This window comes from Calypte anna, chromosome 9 (assembly GCF_003957555.1).
Source record: "Calypte anna isolate BGI_N300 chromosome 9, bCalAnn1_v1.p, whole genome shotgun sequence".
Lineage (NCBI taxonomy): Eukaryota > Metazoa > Chordata > Aves > Apodiformes > Trochilidae > Calypte > Calypte anna.
In genome coordinates, this window is record NC_044255.1 from 18,362,379 (window position 1) to 18,384,947 (window position 22,569).

Below are 22,569 nucleotides of genomic sequence, written 5' to 3' on the forward strand. Positions count from 1 at the left end.
TCCAAATGTAGACCAGAGGTTGTAGATGTGAAAGCAGAAACACCAGGCCCTCAGTGTAGGTCTTTCCTCACACTCTTTGATTCCTGTCACTTGCAGAAAAGCCCAAAAGCCTACACAGAAGAATTCTCAGAGAAATTGCACCTCATCATTCTTTTCTAACTGTATATGTGTCATCAACCCAACATACACTTCACTCATCAGTCTCTACCCTAGACATAAAAACTCAGGAAAAGAACAAACTTTAGGGCTAGACTGACAAATTAATGTCTTCTTTCTAGGCAGAAACCCACACACAGAGACATATGTTTGACCATTACTTTTCTGTTCACAGAAGTTTAAACTCTAACAGGAGGGGAAGGAAGGGAGTAGCAGTCACAGCTCTCTTTAGCAAGGATAGGTCACCCACTGTTTGGTTTTGTTCTGTGCCTTTTGTAGTCCCTCCCAAAAAAAAAACCCAAGCAAAAATGTTCTTTCATATAAGAACAGGGAGAATGTATTTGTAGTGTTATTTAGTGATAGTAAGGCACAGAATAGAGAGCTGCTGTTTGGAAAAAAGGATTTGTCCTTCAAGTGAAATCCATAGCAAACCTGGCTCTCCAATGAGATACAAAAAAGAACCTGGAAGAAAACCACAAAATGTACAGGGAAAATTAGATCTTTCCTGCCTGGAGCATAGTGAGTGGAAGAACAATTAAGGTAAAATCTTATACAGAATATTCAATCAGCTCTTGCTTCTGTAGCCCAACTCTTGCCTTTTCATTTCTTGGCTCTCTTTTTATCTTCTGCATATCTGGAGTGTAAAGAAAAGTCCAGAAAAGATAAATTACTTTGGTTCCCATGAGGAATGATCCCTGTTATAGTATGAGAGAATTCAGAGGAATTCATGCAGGGGCACAAATAGTTTTGGCCAAGAATCCCCTTTGGGTCTCTAGGCAATTAAGGAAATAACTCAGAAACGTGGCAGAGAGTATATTGTCCCATTCTGATTTACTGCTTGATTTTTTAGGCACGATCAACAAAGGAGCAGCACTGGGGAAGGCCTCTTCTCTCCAGAAATCACTCCTTGGAGGAGGAATTTGAAAGAGCAAAGGCAGCTGTTGAGGTATTACTTCATTTATCATTTTCATTTTCAGCTACTCTTCTACGGATATCTTACTCATCTTGCAGCCCAAGTATGGGAGAAAGTTGGAACTGGATTTAAAGCAGAGAGGAGATTTATTTCCTGGAGTTACTAATTTAAAACAAAACCAAACTTCAGCTATAAATGAAGATTAGACAGAACCAGCTTCTGACACTCAGTTTTGTATTGCTCTAGCAAGTGGGTGAAGAAAAATTCCCCATAAAACTAAATACTTCCGAATTTAGAGTATAAACCAAAACATATGTTTCCCAGCAACTGAATGTGTGCAATCAGTAATTTAAGCTCAGATGCAAAACAATTCTACACAGTGAAACTGCACATACAGCAGCAACCATGCACCAGTGAGTTTTGGTGAGCAGTTAAGCAAGATCAGTACTTCTGCAATTCCCAGAGCCACGTGTGAAGAGTTCCCAGGTATTCAGCAGAAAGAAGAAAAAGAGTTGAGTCCAACAACAGATTAGAAGACTTAATTGGATTAGTTTACAGAGTCAGGTAAGGAGGAGAATACATTGCAAAAAAATAAACTTGCACATTAAAAGGTCATTCTGAGGCAACAAAGACAGGCTATTAAAATCCTCTAATGTAGTCTCAAAAAACAGCTTTTAAAAATAATCTAATTAAATATTTCCCTCACTGTGTAGCTAACATTCTTAAATTATTCTTTCTGCTTAAAATAGAACTTGAATCAGGTAGTTAAATATAAAGGGATTCTTCAGGGCCTTACAGAAGAGTTGTTTGTATTTCCATATGAAAAGCGTTGAATTTCTATCCGAGATAAAATGAAGTGGTTGGGAAGCTGGAGTGATTGAAATAAACTGCAGCCCATTTCAGAAAGATTAGTGCTTCCTTAAGTGGAGAATGGATACAGTTCAAAATTCTATCTTTTAGGCTTTGGATGCTTCTGTAATATTCTTCAGCTGGGAAAGCTCCAAGTGGTAAGATTAGTCATAAAACTGATCAAGAAAAGGAAGCAAATCTCGTGTCTTTGTGGCTTAGTTCGAAAGGAATTAATGAACAATTCAGTAAATGAAGGCCCCAAACTTTATCCTCCACCCAGTATTCACTTTAGGGCTTTTGGAATGGTTTTAAAATGTCAAACTTTGAGATTAGTGAAAATCTGTGAGGTAATTCTTTCTTAAGAAGGTTTAATGTCTATGCCATTGGGAAATCTTTTAAGAAAGAAGAGGTAAGAAAATTAGCTTTTTTACCAGAAAGGGTCTAAATTCACTTGCAGTGACTGAGTGCTTGCAGACTTGGCTGCCTTTTTTGTCATTCTGGATATAGGATCTGATTTTTGCCTCATCCCTTTGCTCTCTACATGTGAGGGAAGTACAAATTGTCTAAAGTCTTCATCATTTTCAAGTACCATAATAAATGCATTTTAATGTAGTTTTTTTTAAAATTAGCTGTGTTTTACAAAATAAGTTTTTTTCTTTTTTTTTTTCTTTCCTTTTTTTTTGTCCAGGGACTAACAGCATTCATTTCCTTCAAACTTTATGTAACTATTTGCTCTTAGCATCAATAAGATGCAGTGCAAGCTGCTGCAAATCCTGCTTCAAAGAGAACATAGGCTGCCTCTTGATGAAACACATTCCAATATAAGAGATAAAAGCTAATTATATGGAATTCCAAATTTGTGCTGTAGTATTTCAGTCATGAATGATTAGTAACAGTAATAGTATATTATATATTATAATAGTACAGTCAATGTTTATTAGCAGAATTAATACTGTTCAGCAAAATTACTAGACTCAGATCACTGGCAGAAAGACATTTAAAGCATATCATTTTATTTTAAGTTTTGTTGTTAATTTTCTTCCCTTTTCCCCTCTTTTCCTTCTAGTCAGACACAGAGTTTTGGGATAAGATGCAAGCAGAATGGGAAGAAATGGCTCGCAGGAACTGGATTTCAGAGAACCAGGAAGCACCAGGGCAAGTCACCATCTCAACCATTGAGAAGGTAACACAGAAGTTTTTTAATGCAATACATTCTTCCTGTGAAACTTTGATGTGAGCCTTAGCTAGCTGAGGGAACTCAAGAAAACTTCCTGGACATAAAAGCTAATTTTACCCAAAAAAGGTCCTCTGCTTTTAGTGTCTGTAAATGGGGTAGATTTAAAGGACCTTTTAACTGTGAAAAATACATTTAGACTTGTAAAGTGTCAGAGTTCAGCTGAAAGGATCACAAAGCAAACTGCTGGGTTACAAGCCCTTCTGAAGACAGGCACTGAAGGAAGACCACCAGATAAAAATATCTGGGCTGGCACATTCAAACACTGTTGAGGATAGAAATTATATCCTGTCTTCTTCATTCCCTCCACTGTGTTTAAATTTGATTTATATTATGTAGCTTAAATTAGCATACAGCATTTACACTTCAGTGGCAAGAAGAGAAAAAGGCAAAATTTCAACAAATCCTAATACAAACTCAGGTGCTTGGAACACTGTTCTGTGTCTTGAAGGTTAATTGAAGATTCTGGGTTACAAGCTCTGCATTGTAACACAGCTTGATATGGGCTCTTAAACATCAAATTGGATGTACTGGGCTTATGCTAGGTTCAGTTCCTCTGTTACTGTGATCAGAGTGAGTCCTCGCTGTAGTCTTTGATTGGAGGAAGAGAGCCCAACATGAGTACAAGGAAGTATAACTTCAGAGCTAAAAAAAAAATTATAGAGAGCAGAAACATAAATGTCCAGTGATGCTCATTTTTTTACACTTTTTTTCACTGAAATTTTGGGGCGGACCTCAAATGTGTTTTCACAGAACAAAGGGTGTTTACAACCAGTTGGAAAACAATGAGTCATCCAATTGTATGGGGTCATCATTCCTTGCTACAGTGCTTCATCATGGGCCATCATCTCTTTTCTCCAGGGTTATTATTTCCATACCGAGAATCCCTTCAAAGACTGGCCTGGTGCTTTTGAGGAAGGACTGAAAAAAATGAAAGAAGGTGACCTGCCAGTTACAATCTTGTACCTGGAGGCTGCTATTCTACAAGAACCCAACGATGCTGAGGTATTCAGTCATGTGCCTTCTGCTGATAAAGGAAAAGGGGACTCCCTTTGAGCATGCGGTGATGGAATGATTTTGGGGCTCAAACCTTTGTTAGTCATGACTGATTGCAATAACTTGAACCCTAACAGTGGCTTTGCATGCCTTGAAAAAGATGAAGGTGGGCTCATCATCAGATGAGAACCTATTTTTGAAATCACAGCATTTGCAGGTTGTCACATTAAAGCATTCAAAAGAGACACTATGTCAAACCTTTTCTTCTTTTCCTGATTTCTTCAAACTACCTTTTAAACACTGCCATCGAAAAGGTGAAGGATTTTGATCTGGCAAGGATCTTGACAAATTTTTAGAAGTTCTCTCAGTTCCTGCAATACTGATGTTTTCAATTAGTATGTATTTCAAGTCTGTCTCTTGTGAAACATGGTCAACAATTACAATATAAAAATCTTCATCTTCTTGAATCTATTGTTACATTAAATTAAAAAACAGTATTTCAAAAAGCAGAAGTTTCAGATTCTCAAGAATCCCTTAAACCTTTACAATTTAATAATTTTTCTTCACCTTTTTCCATAAAATTATAGCAACATTTGAAATGTACAGTAACTCAAATTGGCATGCAATCATACACTGACAAAACACCTTTACATTCATTGATTATGAATATTATCAGGCCCAAAAATATTCCTGACTGCATTAACTGGTACTGTTTGCATGCATGGCATAGAAATATCTGTAGTTAGTGCTGGATAGATCTGCTGTCCCCAGTGCTTAACAGTGATATTGGTTGTAACTCTGCTTGCAGTTGGATATCTATAACAAAATAACACAATGATGATTATTTTTACAGGCCTGGCAGTTCCTGGGCATAACACAGGCAGAGAATGAAAATGAGCAGGCAGCCATTGTCGCCCTCCAAAGGTATATAAAGATAATTACTCAATAAGGGGTCTGATGAGTGCTAGGTAATGGTGGACTAGGTATATTTCATGTCAAACTCACATGATGCATTTTTATTTACCCAAGTAAAGCATTGAGATGGATATAGAAATCTTCCAAGTGACTGCAGAGGGATGACTAGTGATTAGTGTTTCTGTTTTATTAATAAGTGCAGTATTTAATCTAGTACTTTAAGTAGCTGGACAAAAGAAAAGTTACATAGCCTGATAACCATGTAAGGCAAATAAAGTGCCTTCTTTATATTCTATCCACCTGGCATATTTTCTGTAGTTTGTCCTTTAATGAAGAGTTTTTCATAATTGGAATGAGCTCCCTTCAGCTGCTGAATATTAAACTGACAATACTTTCAGGTTGATAGAGATATGAAGATCACAGAATGCTTGCAATAAAAATGTCAGTTCCAAAATAGTAGTCTGGTATTATTTTTCTGTAGTGGCTTTTCATGTTTTCATTTGAAGCAAGTACCCTCTCTCCATGTTCAGTTGCACCAGCAATGCTAAGTATCCAGTCATTCCACATAGGGTACTCTAACTTATTTGTATGTATCTTATTCACTTACCTGGATAGAAATCCAAGGGGTCACCAGATTTAGGGACTGCTCATCCCCACAGCTTTGCAACAAGCAACAGTGATGTTCACAAAACAGACTAGATCCTGGTTCCAGTTAATGGTATGAGTAATAATAATAATAGTAATAATGAATAATAATAATAATACTAATAGAAAGGCTACTCAAGTTGATTGCCTTAAATTTTAACAAAGAATACTGAGAAATTAAGATGTGTAAGAAGATTCATAAGGATGGAAGAATTGTTGTCTTCAGAATACTTATTTTTTAATAGCTGCAAATTATATTAAACCATTCACTCAAATTTATATAAATCTTCTCTTTGATTACGAGGCAGATACTATAAAAATTAATCTGCCTACATTTACTTATAACCAGAAGGGTGAAACCAAAAGCTGTAGGCATACATTTATGTATACCTGTGTGCCTGCAGTACACATGTATATATCCATGTATACAAATGCATAATTAATCACAGAAAAATGTCAAAGTCTCAACTTTAAAAGGATTATTGGGTTGATCTTACATTTGTGAGAAATTTTTTTACACAGATTATTTTGGGAGAATTCAAGAGCTGTGTTTGGCTAAATAAATACCTCAATTTTTTTTTTTTTCTTAGGTGCTTGGAACTACAGCCAAACAACTTAAAAGCTCTGATGGCCCTGGCTGTAAGTTATACTAACACTGGTCATCAACAGGAAGCCTATCAAGCTCTAAGAAACTGGATAAAGCAAAACCCAAAATACAAGTATATTGCCAAAAGCAAAAAAGGCTCCCCAGCGCTTACCAGGAGAATGTCTAAGACATCAGAAGAAAGGTAAATGCAGTGTAAATCCTGATGGTGGAAATTTTAACAGCATCTCTAGAAAAGATTGTGCATGCCATGCCCACTTGCTCTTTAGAAGTCCAGCCTATTCCCTAGGATAGAAAACTCCACGTCTCTAGTGGTAGGAGTAAGAAGCCAACACAGGACATAAGGTTTAGCTTCTGAAGGCTTTATTTTATGCCATCCCTGGAAGTCAAAAAAACCCAACAAAAGAGAGATGCTTCCCCTCAACTCCCATCACTCTCCTCTGCCCTTGTCTGCTGCCTGTATTCCTTCATCCTTATTGTTCAGCTGTTTCCAAATCTGTATCAGACCTATATCCTGCTCTGCATGTGTATCTTCTTCCTACTGTTCATCATATTTCTTTATTCCCACCCAAACCACTTGAATCCAGGAATGATAACCATTTTGCAGTGGGATATGGCTTCAGTTCACTGAAAATATTGGGAGGTAGCATCTGTTTGTTTAAAAGCCATTCTGGTTCAAACTAAAGAGACATTGCAGCCATTTTATCTGATGTCAGCAATATTATAATGGGAGCTGGCAGCTATTTTAAATAAAAAAAAATTCATGAGTTTGGCAGCCCTTTGTTGTGATTTCATGAGGTCAATAAGTATCTGTCAATTGCAAGTCAATAAAGGAATAAACATGATTCATAGAACTATAACTCCAGGGCTATCCTACTGCTTGTCATTTTGAAGACAGGCCTTACATTTTACCCTTATCACTAATCAGCCTTGAGTTTACAAGATAATCTTAGAAGGAAAAATAAAATATGCAAGTTCTGCCTAGTTGCTAAGTGTGTTACTCTGTTTGGGCCTCATCTTGCTGCCATCTGGTTTTATGAAACCTACAGCGAATACAGAAGGCTTAGATTTTGGCATCTTTCTTCAGGGTCTTGGCTGGTCACTTGACCTATTCCTTTTAAGAATGACTATTTTTGCCAGTAAAGAACTCTTTTATGTCTGAGAAATTCATCCAACTTTAGTAATTTTAATAAGCCTTCATGTTATCTCACTGGGGCTCATAGCTGCACTTTGACTTCATAGAATAAATTAGGCTGGAAAAGACCTTTAAGCTCACTGAGTTAAAACTTGGACCCAGCACTGCTAAATCCACCACTAAACCATGTCCTTAAGCACTGCATCTTTTAAATACCTCCAGGAATGGTGACTCCACTGCTTCCCTGGACAGCTTGTTCCAGCACCTGACAGCACTTTTGGTGAAAACATTTTTACTGTTATCCAACCTAAACCTCCCCTGGCATAATTCGAGGCCACATCCTCTTGTCCTATCACTTTTTTCTTGGGAAAAGAGAACAACATCCACCTTGCTACATCCTCCTTGTAGGTACATGGTGAGAACTATAAGGTCTCCCTTCAGGCTCCTCTTCTCCAGGCTAAAGAACCATAGGTCCTTCAGCTGCTCCTTGTAAGAATTGTTCTTTTTATTATATAGGTGAACTTCATTATACAGGTGACTTTTTTATTCCAGACATGAAAGCAAACCTTTATCATGATGAAGCTGAAGAAGCTTGTTTTCAAATTTTAGTGGTATGTAGCTTCTGATACAGCCACTAAAAGGATTTTAATTTCTGGCTATACAATCAGTATTGCAATACTTGTAAATAACTGTAAGATGAAACTTTAAGTTATTTTTCACCTCTTTCTAGCTCATTACTTGAAGAAGTAAAGGATTTGTACCTGGAGGCTGCTCACCAGAATGGTGATATGATAGACCCTGACTTGCAGACTGGACTTGGAGTTCTTTTCCACTTGAATGGAGAATTTAACAGAGCAATAGATGCATTTAGTGCTGCTTTAACTGTCCGGCCAGAGGTACATTTTATACTTTTACATTTTTGAGAATTTAGCTTTAGAAGCCATTCTCTTTTTCTCCTCTTGATCAGTCTACTATTAATGAGATGTCACTTCAGCCTTTAAAATTTTAATAACCGAAATAGAAATGTTAATTACAAGGCAGTCCCATTTAGAAGCAGATTTATATATGTCCAGTTTCTAGCTGCGTTTTGATTAATTATACCAGCTATATAAAGTTGCCAATAACTTTATGACACATTCTGTGTCAATTAAGACACTGCTATTTTCTGCAGTCTTCCTTAATTTGCAAGCAAAAATGAGCTATTATGTCCCTTTTTGATACACACAGTAGAAAACTTATTTTCTCACCAGGATTATACATTATGGAACCGTCTTGGAGCAACTTTGGCAAACGGGGATCGAAGTGAAGAAGCTGTTGAGGCCTACACACGTGCTTTGGAAATACAGCCTGGCTTCATTAGGTCCAGATACAATTTGGGGATAAGCTGCATAAACCTAGGGGCATACAGGTAAGATACAAAAATGTATAAACAAAATAGTCAGCTGTCATAACTACCAGATGAAAATTAATTTTCTAGCTGGAACTACCTAAGGAAAAACCAGAATATAGCTACATAATCTCAGCTATGACACATTTTTATAATTGTTTTTTACAAAGTACTAACAAAGCAATGATACTTATATCCACAAACAGAACTACTTCATTTCTATCAAAAGAAAATTAAATTTTTCATTCAACAAGCTGCTTAAGCACTTTTTAGCTCCAACTGCAACTACTCTTATTGCTATCAGTGGGATTGTTCTCTCATTTAGACTCAGTCCTGTGCTTAAGAGCTTTTCTACAAGAAAAGATAACAGCCTGTCCTTAAAAGGGAAACTTCAGTTAAACTGATTCAAGTAGCTACTGCCATCAAAAACACTTTCTTTACATCCTTCAGGAATAAAGGGTCATATTCCAGGGTCCCATCTGTCAGCTAAAGACTATTAAGATGAAGGGGAGCTAGACAACAATGAAGACAATATTCCCAGATGTATGAGCTCTGCTTTACTACACACCACATCCATAGTTTAAAAAGAAATCAACCAAGAATAACACAAAGAGACTGATGAACTCCATTGTAAAATAATGTACTTGAGCCTAGCACAGAACTTCAGAAAGCTTTAGTCTCATTGTTGAGCAAATTATATTGCTTGCTTCTTTTTTCTTCTTCCCTACAGAGAGGCTGTCAGCAATTTTCTCACTGCTCTCAATTTGCAAAGGAAGAGCAGGAATCAACAACAGGTTCCCCATCCTGCTCTCTCAGGCAATATTTGGGCAGCACTTCGAATTGCTCTGTCTATGATGGACCAGCCAGAACTATTTCAAGCTGCCAATGTGGGTGATCTAGACATTCTGTTAAGAGCTTTTAATCTAGAGGTGTAATAAAAAGTGTCCACAAATTGATGGACAACAGACCCAGGAAAACAGAAAACTTTTCTTACTCATCTCAAAACAACCACATTTTCCAAAAGATCATGGCTGTAGATCAATAGGGGATTTTTCTTGGATATTGCTCAAAAAGGAAAAGTTCAAAAGCACAAAGTATTGTAAATAAAGTCAAACTCAAAGGATTGAAATAAGCTGCGGCTAATCTGTCAAAGTCCTAAACTAGATGAAATAGTCATTTCTGAAGAATCTTCATCCCATGCAAGTTGTATGTCTCTATATATACACAACTATACAAAGAAAAATATGTTAAAAGCAAACCTAGATAATCATGATTGCACACTAGAATGGCAAGCAATGCATCCAAGGAAACTGCTTAGTAGCTCATTGCACTATGCTGACATCACTTTGCCCTACAACATGGACTCTATTCTTTAGTTTCTTTGTTGAAAAGTTTCTCAAGCTCTGTTTTTAACATAGCTCTGAAAATAGATGCATGTAAAATTGATGTGTTTTGTTTTGAATATATTTATTAGTTGACAGTCAAGAAAACTTTTGCTTTCAAAGCTATCTTGATTAGTTTGGGCCCAATTCTGCAGGTTCATAGAGTTATAAACCATGTGCAATGTTAAGAGGAACATTGTGCATGGAGGCCACGTACCTGAGGGATAGCCAAGTGCTGCCAGCAGAAGAGGTAATTTGCACTAGAACTGTTGCTGTTTAAACCAGCTACCCCTGATCTTGGACAGAGTATGTCTGCTTCAAAGGAGCTCATAGCAGGATCTGCACTTATCTATGTACTTATGCACTTTAATCTTTCTTTTTGTAAACTAGTGCTATGCTTGCATTTTAGTTACTAGCAACAGAATGTACAAGATAGCCTCATTGGCATAAAGGACCAAATATCATTTCCTGAAATGGGATGAGAGGGTTTTCAATATTCTTATGTTTTAAAAGTGCAAATATAGTATAAACTGCAATATCTACTAGAAAGAGTATTCTATTATGCATCTATCAGGTACTACACACATACATGCATGTGCATGCACATACATGTTGTATGTGAATTATGACATTTCAAAGCGTAACAAGCCACAGACCTTTAATGCAAAAACAAAGAAAATGTTCATAGGAGTTAATGCCTGCAGACCAGGGGACAATTTTCCCTGAAAAAATTGGTCTATATAAGGCTTGTAAGACTGAGACTAAGATTTGATCCTGCTGCTACAGTGAGCAGTAGGAAAAATCTCAGTGACCTCTGTAATGGCAGACTCAGTCCTTAAAGAACATTGGTAGTTGTAGCTGCTTAAATATGTATGTATATTCACCATCTTAATTTTCCCTGATTGGATGAATGGGGAAGATACTGGGAACAGTTACACTGCCACATGGTGAATGGATTGATTGGACTACAAACACATTTACCTCAAGGTGAAATGTGTCAAAGACAGGAATAGGAATTTTTAAAGAGATAATTTTCAGCTGCTGATATTTTTAATATTTTTCCAAAACAGTCAAAGACAAAAAGTGTAATTAGATGGCTAGTGTGTTGATCTGTGGTCAGGAATTCAATGTGCAGGGTAGCTATTGGAATGTTTTTAAGTAGGACAAATAGCACATTTCCTATAAGCAGTATTAGAAGAAAAATCCAGCTCGATCAGATGGATTAAAAAAAAATAAATGCAACTGCATAGATCACAGAGAAAGCAGTTCTGTGGGAATTGGACAGTTTCATCAGTACAAACCTAAAGTTTCCTGCAGCTGTCTGTTATTTTGAGCAACCACTTAAAGGAAAATTCCATGGAAGACAGTTTAATCACTGCATCTAATCACCAACTATAGTTTGTTAAATAAAAATAATCCATTCTCATTTAAAAATAAAAGGTTTACCCCTCACTCTATCCCACAGAACAGTCAGCTACAGGATTTTTTTACTAGTGCTTTATATTAAGCTATTGTTTACATCTATACTCCTATTTATCTATCAAGTGTTTCATAACTGGCTCCTGCAGCTTTCTCCAAGGATTGATCAACAAGGACTGGCTGGGAATGTCATTTTAGCTAAGTGGGCTGTTGTATGCATATCTCCTGACAACAGTTTGCTTTTTTGCTTTGACAGCAGTGTGTAATGACAGCTCTTTATTGATAAGGCAGAGCAGAAGGTGCAGTGCAATTGAATCTCAGAAGTGATAAGAGGGAAGGGAGGAAGCTTTGAAAAGAGGCTGTAAAGCAAAGGCATATGTGCTTCGATGCTGTTTGATGCCCTGCCATCACACAAGTTCTTCTAGAATATCCTCTGTGCTGGGGTGTAGGATAATCAGTGCTTATCCAGACGAATTAGCTGTTCAGGAGCTTTATTTTTATACCTTTCAAAAACAAAAAACTGCTTGACCTCTCAGAGTCAGAAAGACAAGGAGCATTTGATACTGATGGCAGTTCACTAAACCTCTTCTTCTCTAGTAAGTGGACAAGCAACACAGCAATTCTGTTAGGCAGACCTACTGGCACCCCCAGACTCCTCCAAAAGAGCTAAGTAGGTAGCAGTTGATTTACCCTGGCATGCACTGCTCAAAACTGCATTCATCTGCTGATGTATGCCCACAGCCGTGCAATTGGTATGTGGAAAGTTTTCTCTGTAAACCTAGAAACAAATTAGCAGGGCTAAACTCTGCCTCCCAAGGGATATTCAGGCCCTCAGTTTACAAGTACTGCAGTTCTGCTGTACCAGGCACCAGTGAGATTGTGTACATGCTCAGAGATTATCCCAACTGTTCTCTCCTGTTTTAGTCTCTGCCAGTTAACCACAACACCACTGACCAAGACACTGCATGACAGAAAGACTAGAGCAGACAGATTTATAGGGGGTAATGGAACTTCTCATATTAGGCACCAGTTCTAGCCTGGACTGTGTGGGACTGTGGCCAGTGACTGAGCTCACCTCACTCCTAATAGTAGATCTTGGTACTTCCAGGGCCTTCTTTAATATCCTGGGCTTTACTGTCCTCCTATAGCCCCCACTGCCAATTGCCATCAGTGCAGAAGACAGGATTAGATACAGCTTTGATCTGACCTTCTCACAGAAGAAAGATGGGCAAGCAACAGCTATTGCACTCCATGAGAGCAGGGGAGTGCTGCTCTCTCACACACTGCATGGGTGAGGTCTCCACTTGTGTAAGATAAAAGGTAACACACAGGACTATGTAAGGGAGCAGTTTTACATGGAGAAAACACAAGGCATTTCAGAAAAGAGACTCAAAGACATTTCAGGATCTAAGGAGTGATGGCAAGCTTAGAATGCTGAAATGGTTTATCATCATCTCCCATGCATGCTTCCCCTTCTTGTTATTCCCCACTGTTTCCAGGGGAGATTTATCACTGCCAAGTAATTGATTCCAAGTTTTTGAGTCTTTCTTCTATTTTATATTTCACACAATTTAAAAATGCTTTCCTAACCCTAACTTGTGACTGTCCCTCTCCTCTGCAAATATTTATGAATACGTATGACCTATAAACCTGATCCATCAAGCTGCTGAACACTGGAAGTCTGTAGTTTTCACAGGAGTGCTCAGCAATACATGCATGCACATGTATTCCTTCAGCAGATGAGGGCTGGCCTCTAACACCACTGCACATACTGAACAGGCACTGAAATCAACCTCGTTATTTATGGAGTGAGGCTTTGCAGGAAAAGCAATAGGCTCATTTCTTGCTGATCTCTAAAATGTAACAACTCTTGCTGCAATAAGCTGGTTTATGTCAGTTTAAAGAACTGATCTGATCGTTAGGTAAACACATACATATCTGTATCTAATTTCTCATCTGATAAAACACAGCACTTGTAAAAATATTGAGGGGGAGGTTCAAATGATGAAAAAACCTCACATGACAACATTGCATGCAACTACATTTACAAATAACTACACTGAAATATTAACACAAAGCATGCAGCAATGCTACTCAAGTATACATGCATGGAATGCATGTGGAACGCTAACATAAGATATTTTTAAACTATTGAATGGCATATTTTAGGGGAATATATTTTGAAATACTTTGCATCTTCCAAACTCAAAACTGAGTTGATCATGGTATTTGGAACTGGTTAGACCAAGTGAAGAGCCCTTTACAAATACCATCCTTAGAAATCACTTTGTGTTGTGAAATTCATGTTTGCTTCAAGAGTTTAATGTCTTTAATTAAAGGACACCTATAGTAATAGCTTTTACAGACATGTTTTAGTATCCTCTTAAGAGTTAAAAAAGCTAAATGTGGGCAGTTTCCACAGTGAAGCTGCTTGTTTGGTTTTTCACAATTTTTTCTCTAGTTTAAACCAGATAGCACCAAATCAGAGAAAAAGATTCCCAGAACCAGTGAAACAACAATGGCCTCTATATACACTTACTACAGGTCACACTTTTGAACTTGCCCACTAGCTCTGAAGCCAACTCAGTCTGTGCTGTTTGAAATACACGGATGTAAAACTTGACAGGATCTGAGTATCCATGGGTTGGTTTCTGCTGCAGACATTGAACTCAGCTAAAAGTGGAGTTAAGCATGAAGAGCTACTGAACCCATTTAGAAATCTGGGCCTGTCAGATGAAAAGGAGGACCCAGGCAACACCAACAGATCAGCCAGGGGATCCTACAAGCACTCATAGAGCACAGGTCTCCATAACACAAAAGTCACCTTAATAGAATTCATAATTGATAACATTACTGGCAGACACTGAGGCAAAGCCCTAGGCCTAGATCATTGCTTGTTGGAACCAGTGAGAACTGGAGTGAAACATAAATTTGTCTTTTGCCTAAATGTGCACCTGCAAAATGAGACATGTTAGTTACTTTGCAAGAATAGCATGCACAGTTGAAAAACAAATTTCTGGTCACCAGTGTTGTCAACTTAGCAGTCTGTAATAAATGCTTATAAAATACCAAGTCTTCACAGACAGAAGTGATACACAAAATGCACTGCACATTGCAAAAAAAAAAAAAAAAAGTTGGGTATGCAATACAGGATTATCTACTCTTCCTTCATTATAGTTCTATTTTTGGACTGGTGAAATAAATCCGAGAAAGTGAGCGCCAGGTGTGAAGAGATCACTGATGCTTTCAACAATCCTAGACAAAATGAAAACCAACCATGTCACAAAATCCACAGAAATTTTCAGCCCACAAAGCAATTGGTATTATTAGGCATGGGAAAGCAACAGAAGGAACCTAATTTCCTAAAATAAGCTCTACCTTCACAAACACTTGCACATGTGACAGCCCATTGAGCAAGCTTGCATGGTCAGGACTTAATGTGCTTTGATCTTTTTTCCCCTTCCACATTTATACAATGACATTGACATTGGCTAAAACTTTAATTTAAATAGCCTTTTTAATATCAGTAATCTATTGTAAATTCAGAAAAATCAAAACATTTATAAATATATTTTATATATCAGAGTATAACATATCTAGAGTAAACTGAAGCTATATAGTTTTGAGAGACATTCTGTGCAGCTTCTTCTATATGCTGTATACTGTTTGAAACCTTTGCAATCTTGCATCAGTTTTTTTGGCTTTATTTTTAAGCCAACATACACGAAAGAAGCAATTATAGGGTTGGCAGATACTTTCACCTGGGCCATCTGAAGAGCCCTGCTGCTGCTGCAAAGATTTACATTGCTCACTTAACTTTTTGTGTTGATAGTTAAGTGTAGGTGCAAGGCTTAGCAGTGGGGTGGGCAGTGGATGTGGAGGTGGGAGTTCAGCCCTACACCTGAATGTTTACATTCCCTTACAAAGGTTCATAGTGACCCAGATTGAGAATCTGAGTCTGTTACATACAGAGTAAAAGGTTTGGTTCTGACTACAGGTAACTTTGCCTCTGTATACTTAGTGCATTATCAGCTGTGTATGATACTAAGCACAGACCTGTAGTTTACTGATGCTTTAATTTGATGTTTCCTTGCACTGCTCCTTTAAAATAATCTATTTCCTCAAAAATGAATGATGTGCATATTGGATGTGTCAAATTTATTAAGGTCATAGATGACTATTTGCAGAGCACCACATTTAATGTAGTATTTTTGTACTGTAATGGAAGCATGCCTTCCTTGGGTTCTTTTCCACATATTAAATTGTATTTATTTACCTGTATTTATAACTGTGCAATTTTTAAATATGTTTTAAAAATAAACTTTGTCTGTGGCTTCAAATATTTCAAACTCTTCAATTTGAAAATGGTCTTCACTATTTCTTGAACTGAAAGGAGGGACCTACTTCTCCAAGTGAAATAAAGGGTTTTTTTATTACCTTTTCTGTCCTATTGTTTACAATGTGAATGTTCTTTTTTGCTTAAAAACAAAGCCCAGAAGAGGCTTTTCTATTAACCAGACTTTCTTCTTAAATTTACTGTTATTCTGAGGTAGAGATGTTTTTATAATTTATTTATACTTCAACATGAGTTCTGACCAAAAGGATTTTGTACAAACATTCTATATGAAGAAAAAAAAGGGGGACAAGTAGATCAGAATTTTTCCTGAAGATTATTCAAAATCATCCCTCAGAATTAAAACAGTTGTAATAATATTACAATACAAACTTTTTGGGGGGGCGAGGGTAGAAATAATCAAAACCTGCCCACTTTCAGGGTTTCAGTTTTGGCTTTCATGTGATGAGGTAAAAGAGGTGGCAAAGTAGAAATGACATCATCTTCATGCTTCTGCTATGGGATGCTGACATAACCACAGACATGAGAGGGACATAAAATCACTGTACAGTGCTGTGAACAGCAATGACAACCAGCAAGGGGGCTGTGGCAGTCACAGCTAAGGGCTCTTGACAAAGCAGGACAGCATTTGAAGGGATCTCTCAGTGTCTCAATGGACATGAGATGCTCCAGAGGAAAAAAAAAACCCAACTAAAAAATAACAACAACCAAAAACACACACTAAAAAAACCAAAACAAAAAAAAACCAAAACAAACAAAAAAAAATCAGAAGATACAGCCACAGTTTGCCTGTAGACAAGCCAACTGACTGCTAACAGCTTCAAGCAGAACCATCCCTCAAGAAAAGGGAAGAGACACTAAAAACACACTAACCCTTAGTATGCCAGTAAGAAGTGCTCTTGACACTGGTGTGTTTTTCCAGGAGGTGTTAAGGTTAGTTTATTCCCTACTGCTCAAAGGTACCAATAAAGCAGCAGCAGGAATGTCTGTTGGTTGTGTGCTCTGTAGCCAGCACAGCACTGCAGTCCTAAGCTAAATAGAGACAGTGGTTGGGAGAACAGCTTTAAGTGCTAGATCCTACCTACAAAACTGCTCAAAAAAACCACTGGGAAGAATACTGGTAAAGGTCTGAAAATGTAATCACCTGTTCTACATGATCTGTCAGCCATGCACTATCTGTCTTCAGTATTCTCAGATCATTTGTCTTTCAGCACAGCTGCCAGGGCCTCGCTCATTCATGTTATGCTCATAGACACCTGAGGGATAGAGAGGTGTTATTTCTCATTTTAGTCAAGGGGAACAGAGAGGAGGGGTGGTGTTAACCTGTCATTTACCTAATAACTAATACTGCCTTCCACAAGCAGGCTGCAAAGTTAACAGGTACAAATCCTGTACAGGGAATTCTTGCATGAAGTCTGACAGGGGCCCTGTGGCTTTCTCCCACCTCTTCTAGTAGCTACACGTGATGTGGACACTGTGGTGTGACTTGCCATGGTCACAAAGGACATCTGTGATAGAAAAGACACCAAAACAGATAATTACATTTGGACTTCAAGAGCTGAATCATATTTATCTCTTGTATCATTCAATGCTTCACGTGTCCTCCACTTCCATGTCAGGAAATGCACTCTAGTGCAGTAGGTTTGCCTCTTACCTCTCCTCCAGCTCCCAGTCCATGATCCTATAAAAAGATGAAAGGGTTGTGATCCCTCAGTCTTCTTTTTTGGCCTATTCTTGCATGTACCAAAGAGTGGCAATGGTCACACTGCTATGTAAAGCCCTTACATGTGAGAAAAAGAGACTTTTCGTTTACTGAATAACAGATTCAATTTCTAAATTAAAATGAGGAATTACAGACCTAGCTTAAGCAGGAATTTGGGGGTGAAATGAGAACACTCTTCCACATGAACATTGCCAGTTCTACTGTCCAAAGAATGTCAACTGGCTTAGAAGTTAGAAACAATTTTTTAAAAAAATCACATTTTAAATATTTTCTACTTTCGCTGTGTTTAATATCCACTCAATGCTTGAGTACTTTTTTTTCTCCCATCCAAACAAGTGCCATGAGTCACAAGAAATCAAGACTCTCACAAACCATCTTGTTCCTTTGTTTTTAAGTAAAACACCAAACTTGACCACAAAGAGCAAGAAAAAAGGCAGAAAACATCCTCAGTCTATCCCTCTTCAGAAGAAACAAGCAAGAATCAACACAGCCACAAGATCTGCGAACATTTCTTTTTAATTTAAAACAGATGCAACAATGTCATTCACAACCTCTCATCTCAGACAAATACTCTCCAGAATGTTAACAGTGCTTCAAGCAAACAACTCTGAATGGTGCAAAATAAACCAGTAAAGACACAGGGATACAACAGAAAAACCATGAAGAGTGAATAGAAATCACAAACTGATCTCAGCCACTGATGCAGGAAAAGTGGTGGGAAAAGGATAAAAAGTTATTCCAGTTATGCATTTTTTGCATAGTCTTTCAATGCATTAAAACAACAAAAAGAAATGGCTCCTGCCAGGATGGAGAACAAAAGGAATGAATTGGAGATGCTTGTAAAGCAACCTAGTGAGTTCTGGTTGCATTCAGATTCAGAATATGACCCAGTGAAGGCTGCCAAGAAAATGGGTTGGATTGACTCTGGTTTCAGTTGCACCAAAGTCAGGCAGAAGCAATGCCACTGAACTCAGAATTACAAGTGATAGTAGTGCAGAATCTTCCAGGCTTGTTTTTAAAACATAACTTTGAATAAATTATTTTTTAAATCCTAATTATAGGATAACCTAATTATAGCTAGGAAGACTAATCAGGGGTCTGTGTCTACATTTGTTTTTGAGACAGGAGATTGTGACTCAGAATGGATCTTGCACGTTGCTAGGAATATACTGCCAGTACCTGGCTTGACATAATTCTCAGGTTAGAATGTCCCAAAGAGCCCACAGTGATTTTTCTTCCTCCATCCTTTTTTGTCAAGAAGTTCTCAGCACACCTTAACCCCCCAACAGCTATTCCAGTCCCAGACACCTGGCATGTTCTCATCAGCCACTGCTCAGGATGTGCACTGAAGCCTGGCTAGAAACAACTAATTACATACAAATGTTAGAAGGCAAAGCCTGATAGATTAGTCACCTGTTCAGTAGTCTGTCTGATTGTGGCTTCTGCATGCTGAGGTTTAAAAAAAAAAACATAACAAAACTCTCTCACACTAGACTGAAGAGTCAGGAGTTTACGTCCTGCTCCTCCAGATTCATGATGTTCTTCACACATCCCATCACAAAAGTGAGATGACCTGACTGCTTATTTGAAAAAGAAGGAAAGACAGTGCTTTGGGAAATAATAATTCCTCAAACAGATGAGGAACATGTTTTCAAGTGCTACATTTTAAGAGATCCATAAGCCTTTCCCCTCATCTTCATCCTGCACTTCTGACCTGCTTGGTAGTTTAAGCAAGAAGTACATAATAGTGATGAACTGAAAAGAATTTCAGAAGCTGAAATTCCACAGGCAGCAAATGGCTCTCCCCTTCCATTTACTATTTTCAGTTTATCACTAGCCAGCTTTCTAAGTGTGCCTCCAATTAAACCAAGAACAAGCAGTCCCACAGCCATTCCAGTTTCAGGCTATACCACAGAAAAGGGTTTGCAAGAGTCCAGGCTCTGTCGTTAATCCTATAAGAGCAGCCATGTTTGCAGTTTAATAATGAACATGGGAACAACTCTGTTGACCTTTATTTACCCCAGGTTTCTAAACAAAAAGACAGTGGCCACCAGATCTTGTTAGTTTGTAACTAGCCCTTTAAGATCATGAGGCAAGAGGGAAGCTATTGTGTTGAACTTCCTTGGAGTAGAACAAGGCATCAAAAAATTTATTAAAAGGGGCCTTTTGTACTTTTTGTACTGCCAAAATGAAAAAGTACAACCACAGATATACAGAAGTTTTGTTCTTTCACTTTAAATAGGAGATGTATCTCTGTGTAATTTACTGATCCCATTTTCAAATCTGACATTTTCTGGTGAAATACACAAATACTGGAAGAAGGAAAAAATTTCTAGCAGCTTTTATTTTGTCCAGGACTGGTGGCTCAATAATTACAAGGCAGCTCAGTCTCACAGGAGCCACTTACCAATTTGCTAGGAGGTCATTCTTTTGTGTCAGTAACAGCTCTAAGTGCAGGAGGCTTTCCCAGCACTTGTGCATCATTTACACTCTACAGAATTATTGCACTAGAATTTCTCTCAATCTTTTAAGATAATGTTTTTTTTCTAAAATACACAACCAAACAATGTCTTTTTTTTTTTTTTTTTTTTTTTTTTTTTTCTGGCTCTGCATGAGATATGACCAGAATGAGAACTCTTTTTCCTCAAATGCTGGAAAATATAGAATGCCTTACTCATAACCAGATTTTTTTGGTTTGGGTTCTCTTCTGAATGTCGTGTGTAGCTGCCTGAATTTTGCTATTAAACTTGCAGGCACTAACTACAGGGATAATGTAATTGCACCTCCACACACATGGGATCCCTGCCTCACATGCACTCTGTAGGCTTTTTTTCTGGTTGTTTTTCTTTCTTGAATGATCCAATTCATTTTGAGGACTCAATAAGATCAGCCAATACTGTGAACATTTGATTTTTTTTGCAATCATGAGTAGTTTTGCACTCACCATTGTATTTTTTTCTAGAATTAGAGTTTTCAAATACAATTTAAACCCCCAAAATTTAAACCCCCTGTGACATAAACTTGAAGTAACAAAAAACAAAAACACCTAAAAACAAACAAAAACCCCCCCACCAAACCACACAGGAAAAGCCAGCCTGTACCTACCCCTCCATCCCTGTCAAAGATATAAAACCCATTTCTGAAGCTGTCAGTTGAAGAGATCAGATTCTTGGTGTGTTTGCAACTTTTAAGAAAGCTGAAGCATCATTTCAAGGTGGGTTTTGGTGGTGGTGGTCTTGGTGGTGGGGCGGGGAGGAAGTGTTTAGTTTTTTAAGGAAGGGAGGAGAGAGAAGCAGATAAATAAAGCTGCAATTTTTCTAAGATATTGTCCCCCCTCACAGATGGAAAGGAAGTAGAATTGCAGGAAGTAGAATTGCACTGCGGGTTCTTAGTTTGTCAGGGGGTTTATTTCAGCTGGAATGTGAGCGTTATAGATGTAAATTTCCCTGAAATAAATAAATGGGATATTAACCTCCTCTTTACCTGCTTCATAAGAAAATAAAATTTAAATAATAGCCTTGCCTTTCCTGAGGGTATGCATTCAATTTTATAGTCAGAAAATTACCACTTATTTGAGCCACCTGTAATCCTGAATCTGTTGGAAGAACTTGCAAAACAAACATTCAAGAAAAGATGAAGAAACCTATGTCTGCAAAAATAAAATCTACTATTTCTCTTTGGCAGAAAATGTACGGGCCACTGACAGAAGATTGCTTCCATCTCCGTGAGTTTCTTTATGCAGTAAACAAAAATACTATAAAACTGAATTCTAACAGATATAACTTCAGTTGACTTTTTTCATTGTAGCAAAACCAATCTCTCAAATGAAACATTCTGCTCTGAAGAACACTCACACACCCCTTCCTTCCAACTTTATAAGCAGTATGATTTCTCTAAGTGGTCTAGACTTGGGTTGAAAACACTGGCTCCCAGTTACCAAAGATGCAAATATTTCTTCATGGTCTTCAAGAGATGCATGGACAAAACAGGAGATGGGCTGAACCAGGTTATTTTTGTTCAACTCCGAAACTTCCATTTACCCCACATAAGAGCTGCAAATCCCACCAGTAATACACATGGTCTTAAGGTATCCTTTAAGGTGTATAAATTTAAAACGATGTACTATACATCACCTAGTAGAAATTTTCCCTCTAATACTTAAGGCAGCATCAAATTACTGTGTTTAAATAAACTACCCCACGTTTTCCTTTACTTTTTGGCAGTCCAAGGGTTAGAGGTCTTTTTTTGGTTGTAGATTTTCTTTTTTATTGTGCACTTTTTTTGGGCAGGCTAAAAAGGCTTATGGCTTCTTAAGGCCAGGTAAAAGATTTGAGGCCTAACTTGGTACCCTGTGGTAAAAATACATGTAGCCCAGGTCTTTGGGAGGTCGCTCTGAGGCACAGACTTTAAGGTCATTGTAGATCACCCATCTGAAATGAAAACAAGATTGATTACATCCCGTGTGTATATATATATTTAAAAAATCAAAATAAAAAAAAAATCAAGTTTATCAGGGCCTTCTCAGACCCAAACTTTAAACAGGTTACAATCTAAAATTAGGTATTGCAATATGAACAGAAGATAAGAGGAATAGCTGAAGCAGGTTTAGTGACAGACTCAAGAACTGAAAAGGAAGAGGACCATGCAGAGGAACATGCAGTTACTGTTCAAATGAAGGAGAATCAGAGGTTCCCAAGGCCAAATAATGGGAACATCAAAATCACAGTCAGTATCAGCACAACTGTACAAGCAACACAAGTACCAGCCCATAGTTTGATGGTTTTCAATTGATGGGGAATGAAAGGCAAGTTGAAATAAACAAAGGCAGATGCAGAACTGATGCCCAAAACAAGAGAT

The 22,569-nt window shown here is 37.7% G+C and overlaps 2 protein-coding genes across 2 annotated transcripts in view; one reads left to right on the top strand and one right to left on the bottom strand.

The window, feature by feature from the left end:
* Positions 1 to 9,769, top strand: part of PEX5L (peroxisomal biogenesis factor 5 like) — a 30,460-nt gene extending 20,691 nt beyond the window's left edge. The window contains exons 7-14 of the mRNA XM_030456358.1: positions 1,007 to 1,102; positions 2,985 to 3,101; positions 4,014 to 4,157; positions 5,002 to 5,072; positions 6,299 to 6,496; positions 8,178 to 8,343; positions 8,698 to 8,855; positions 9,565 to 9,769. Of these exons, the coding sequence (XP_030312218.1) occupies positions 1,007 to 1,102; positions 2,985 to 3,101; positions 4,014 to 4,157; positions 5,002 to 5,072; positions 6,299 to 6,496; positions 8,178 to 8,343; positions 8,698 to 8,855; positions 9,565 to 9,769 (1,155 nt within the window). The remainder of the gene's footprint in view (positions 1 to 1,006; positions 1,103 to 2,984; positions 3,102 to 4,013; positions 4,158 to 5,001; positions 5,073 to 6,298; positions 6,497 to 8,177; positions 8,344 to 8,697; positions 8,856 to 9,564) is intronic.
* Positions 9,770 to 18,210: 8,441 nt separating this feature from the next.
* Positions 18,211 to 22,569, bottom strand: part of USP13 (ubiquitin specific peptidase 13) — a 45,410-nt gene continuing 41,051 nt past the window's right edge. Inside the window, exon 21 of the mRNA XM_030456087.1 lies at positions 18,211 to 22,142. Coding sequence (XP_030311947.1) covers positions 22,049 to 22,142 — 94 coding nt within the window. The 3' untranslated portion in view covers positions 18,211 to 22,048. The remainder of the gene's footprint in view (positions 22,143 to 22,569) is intronic.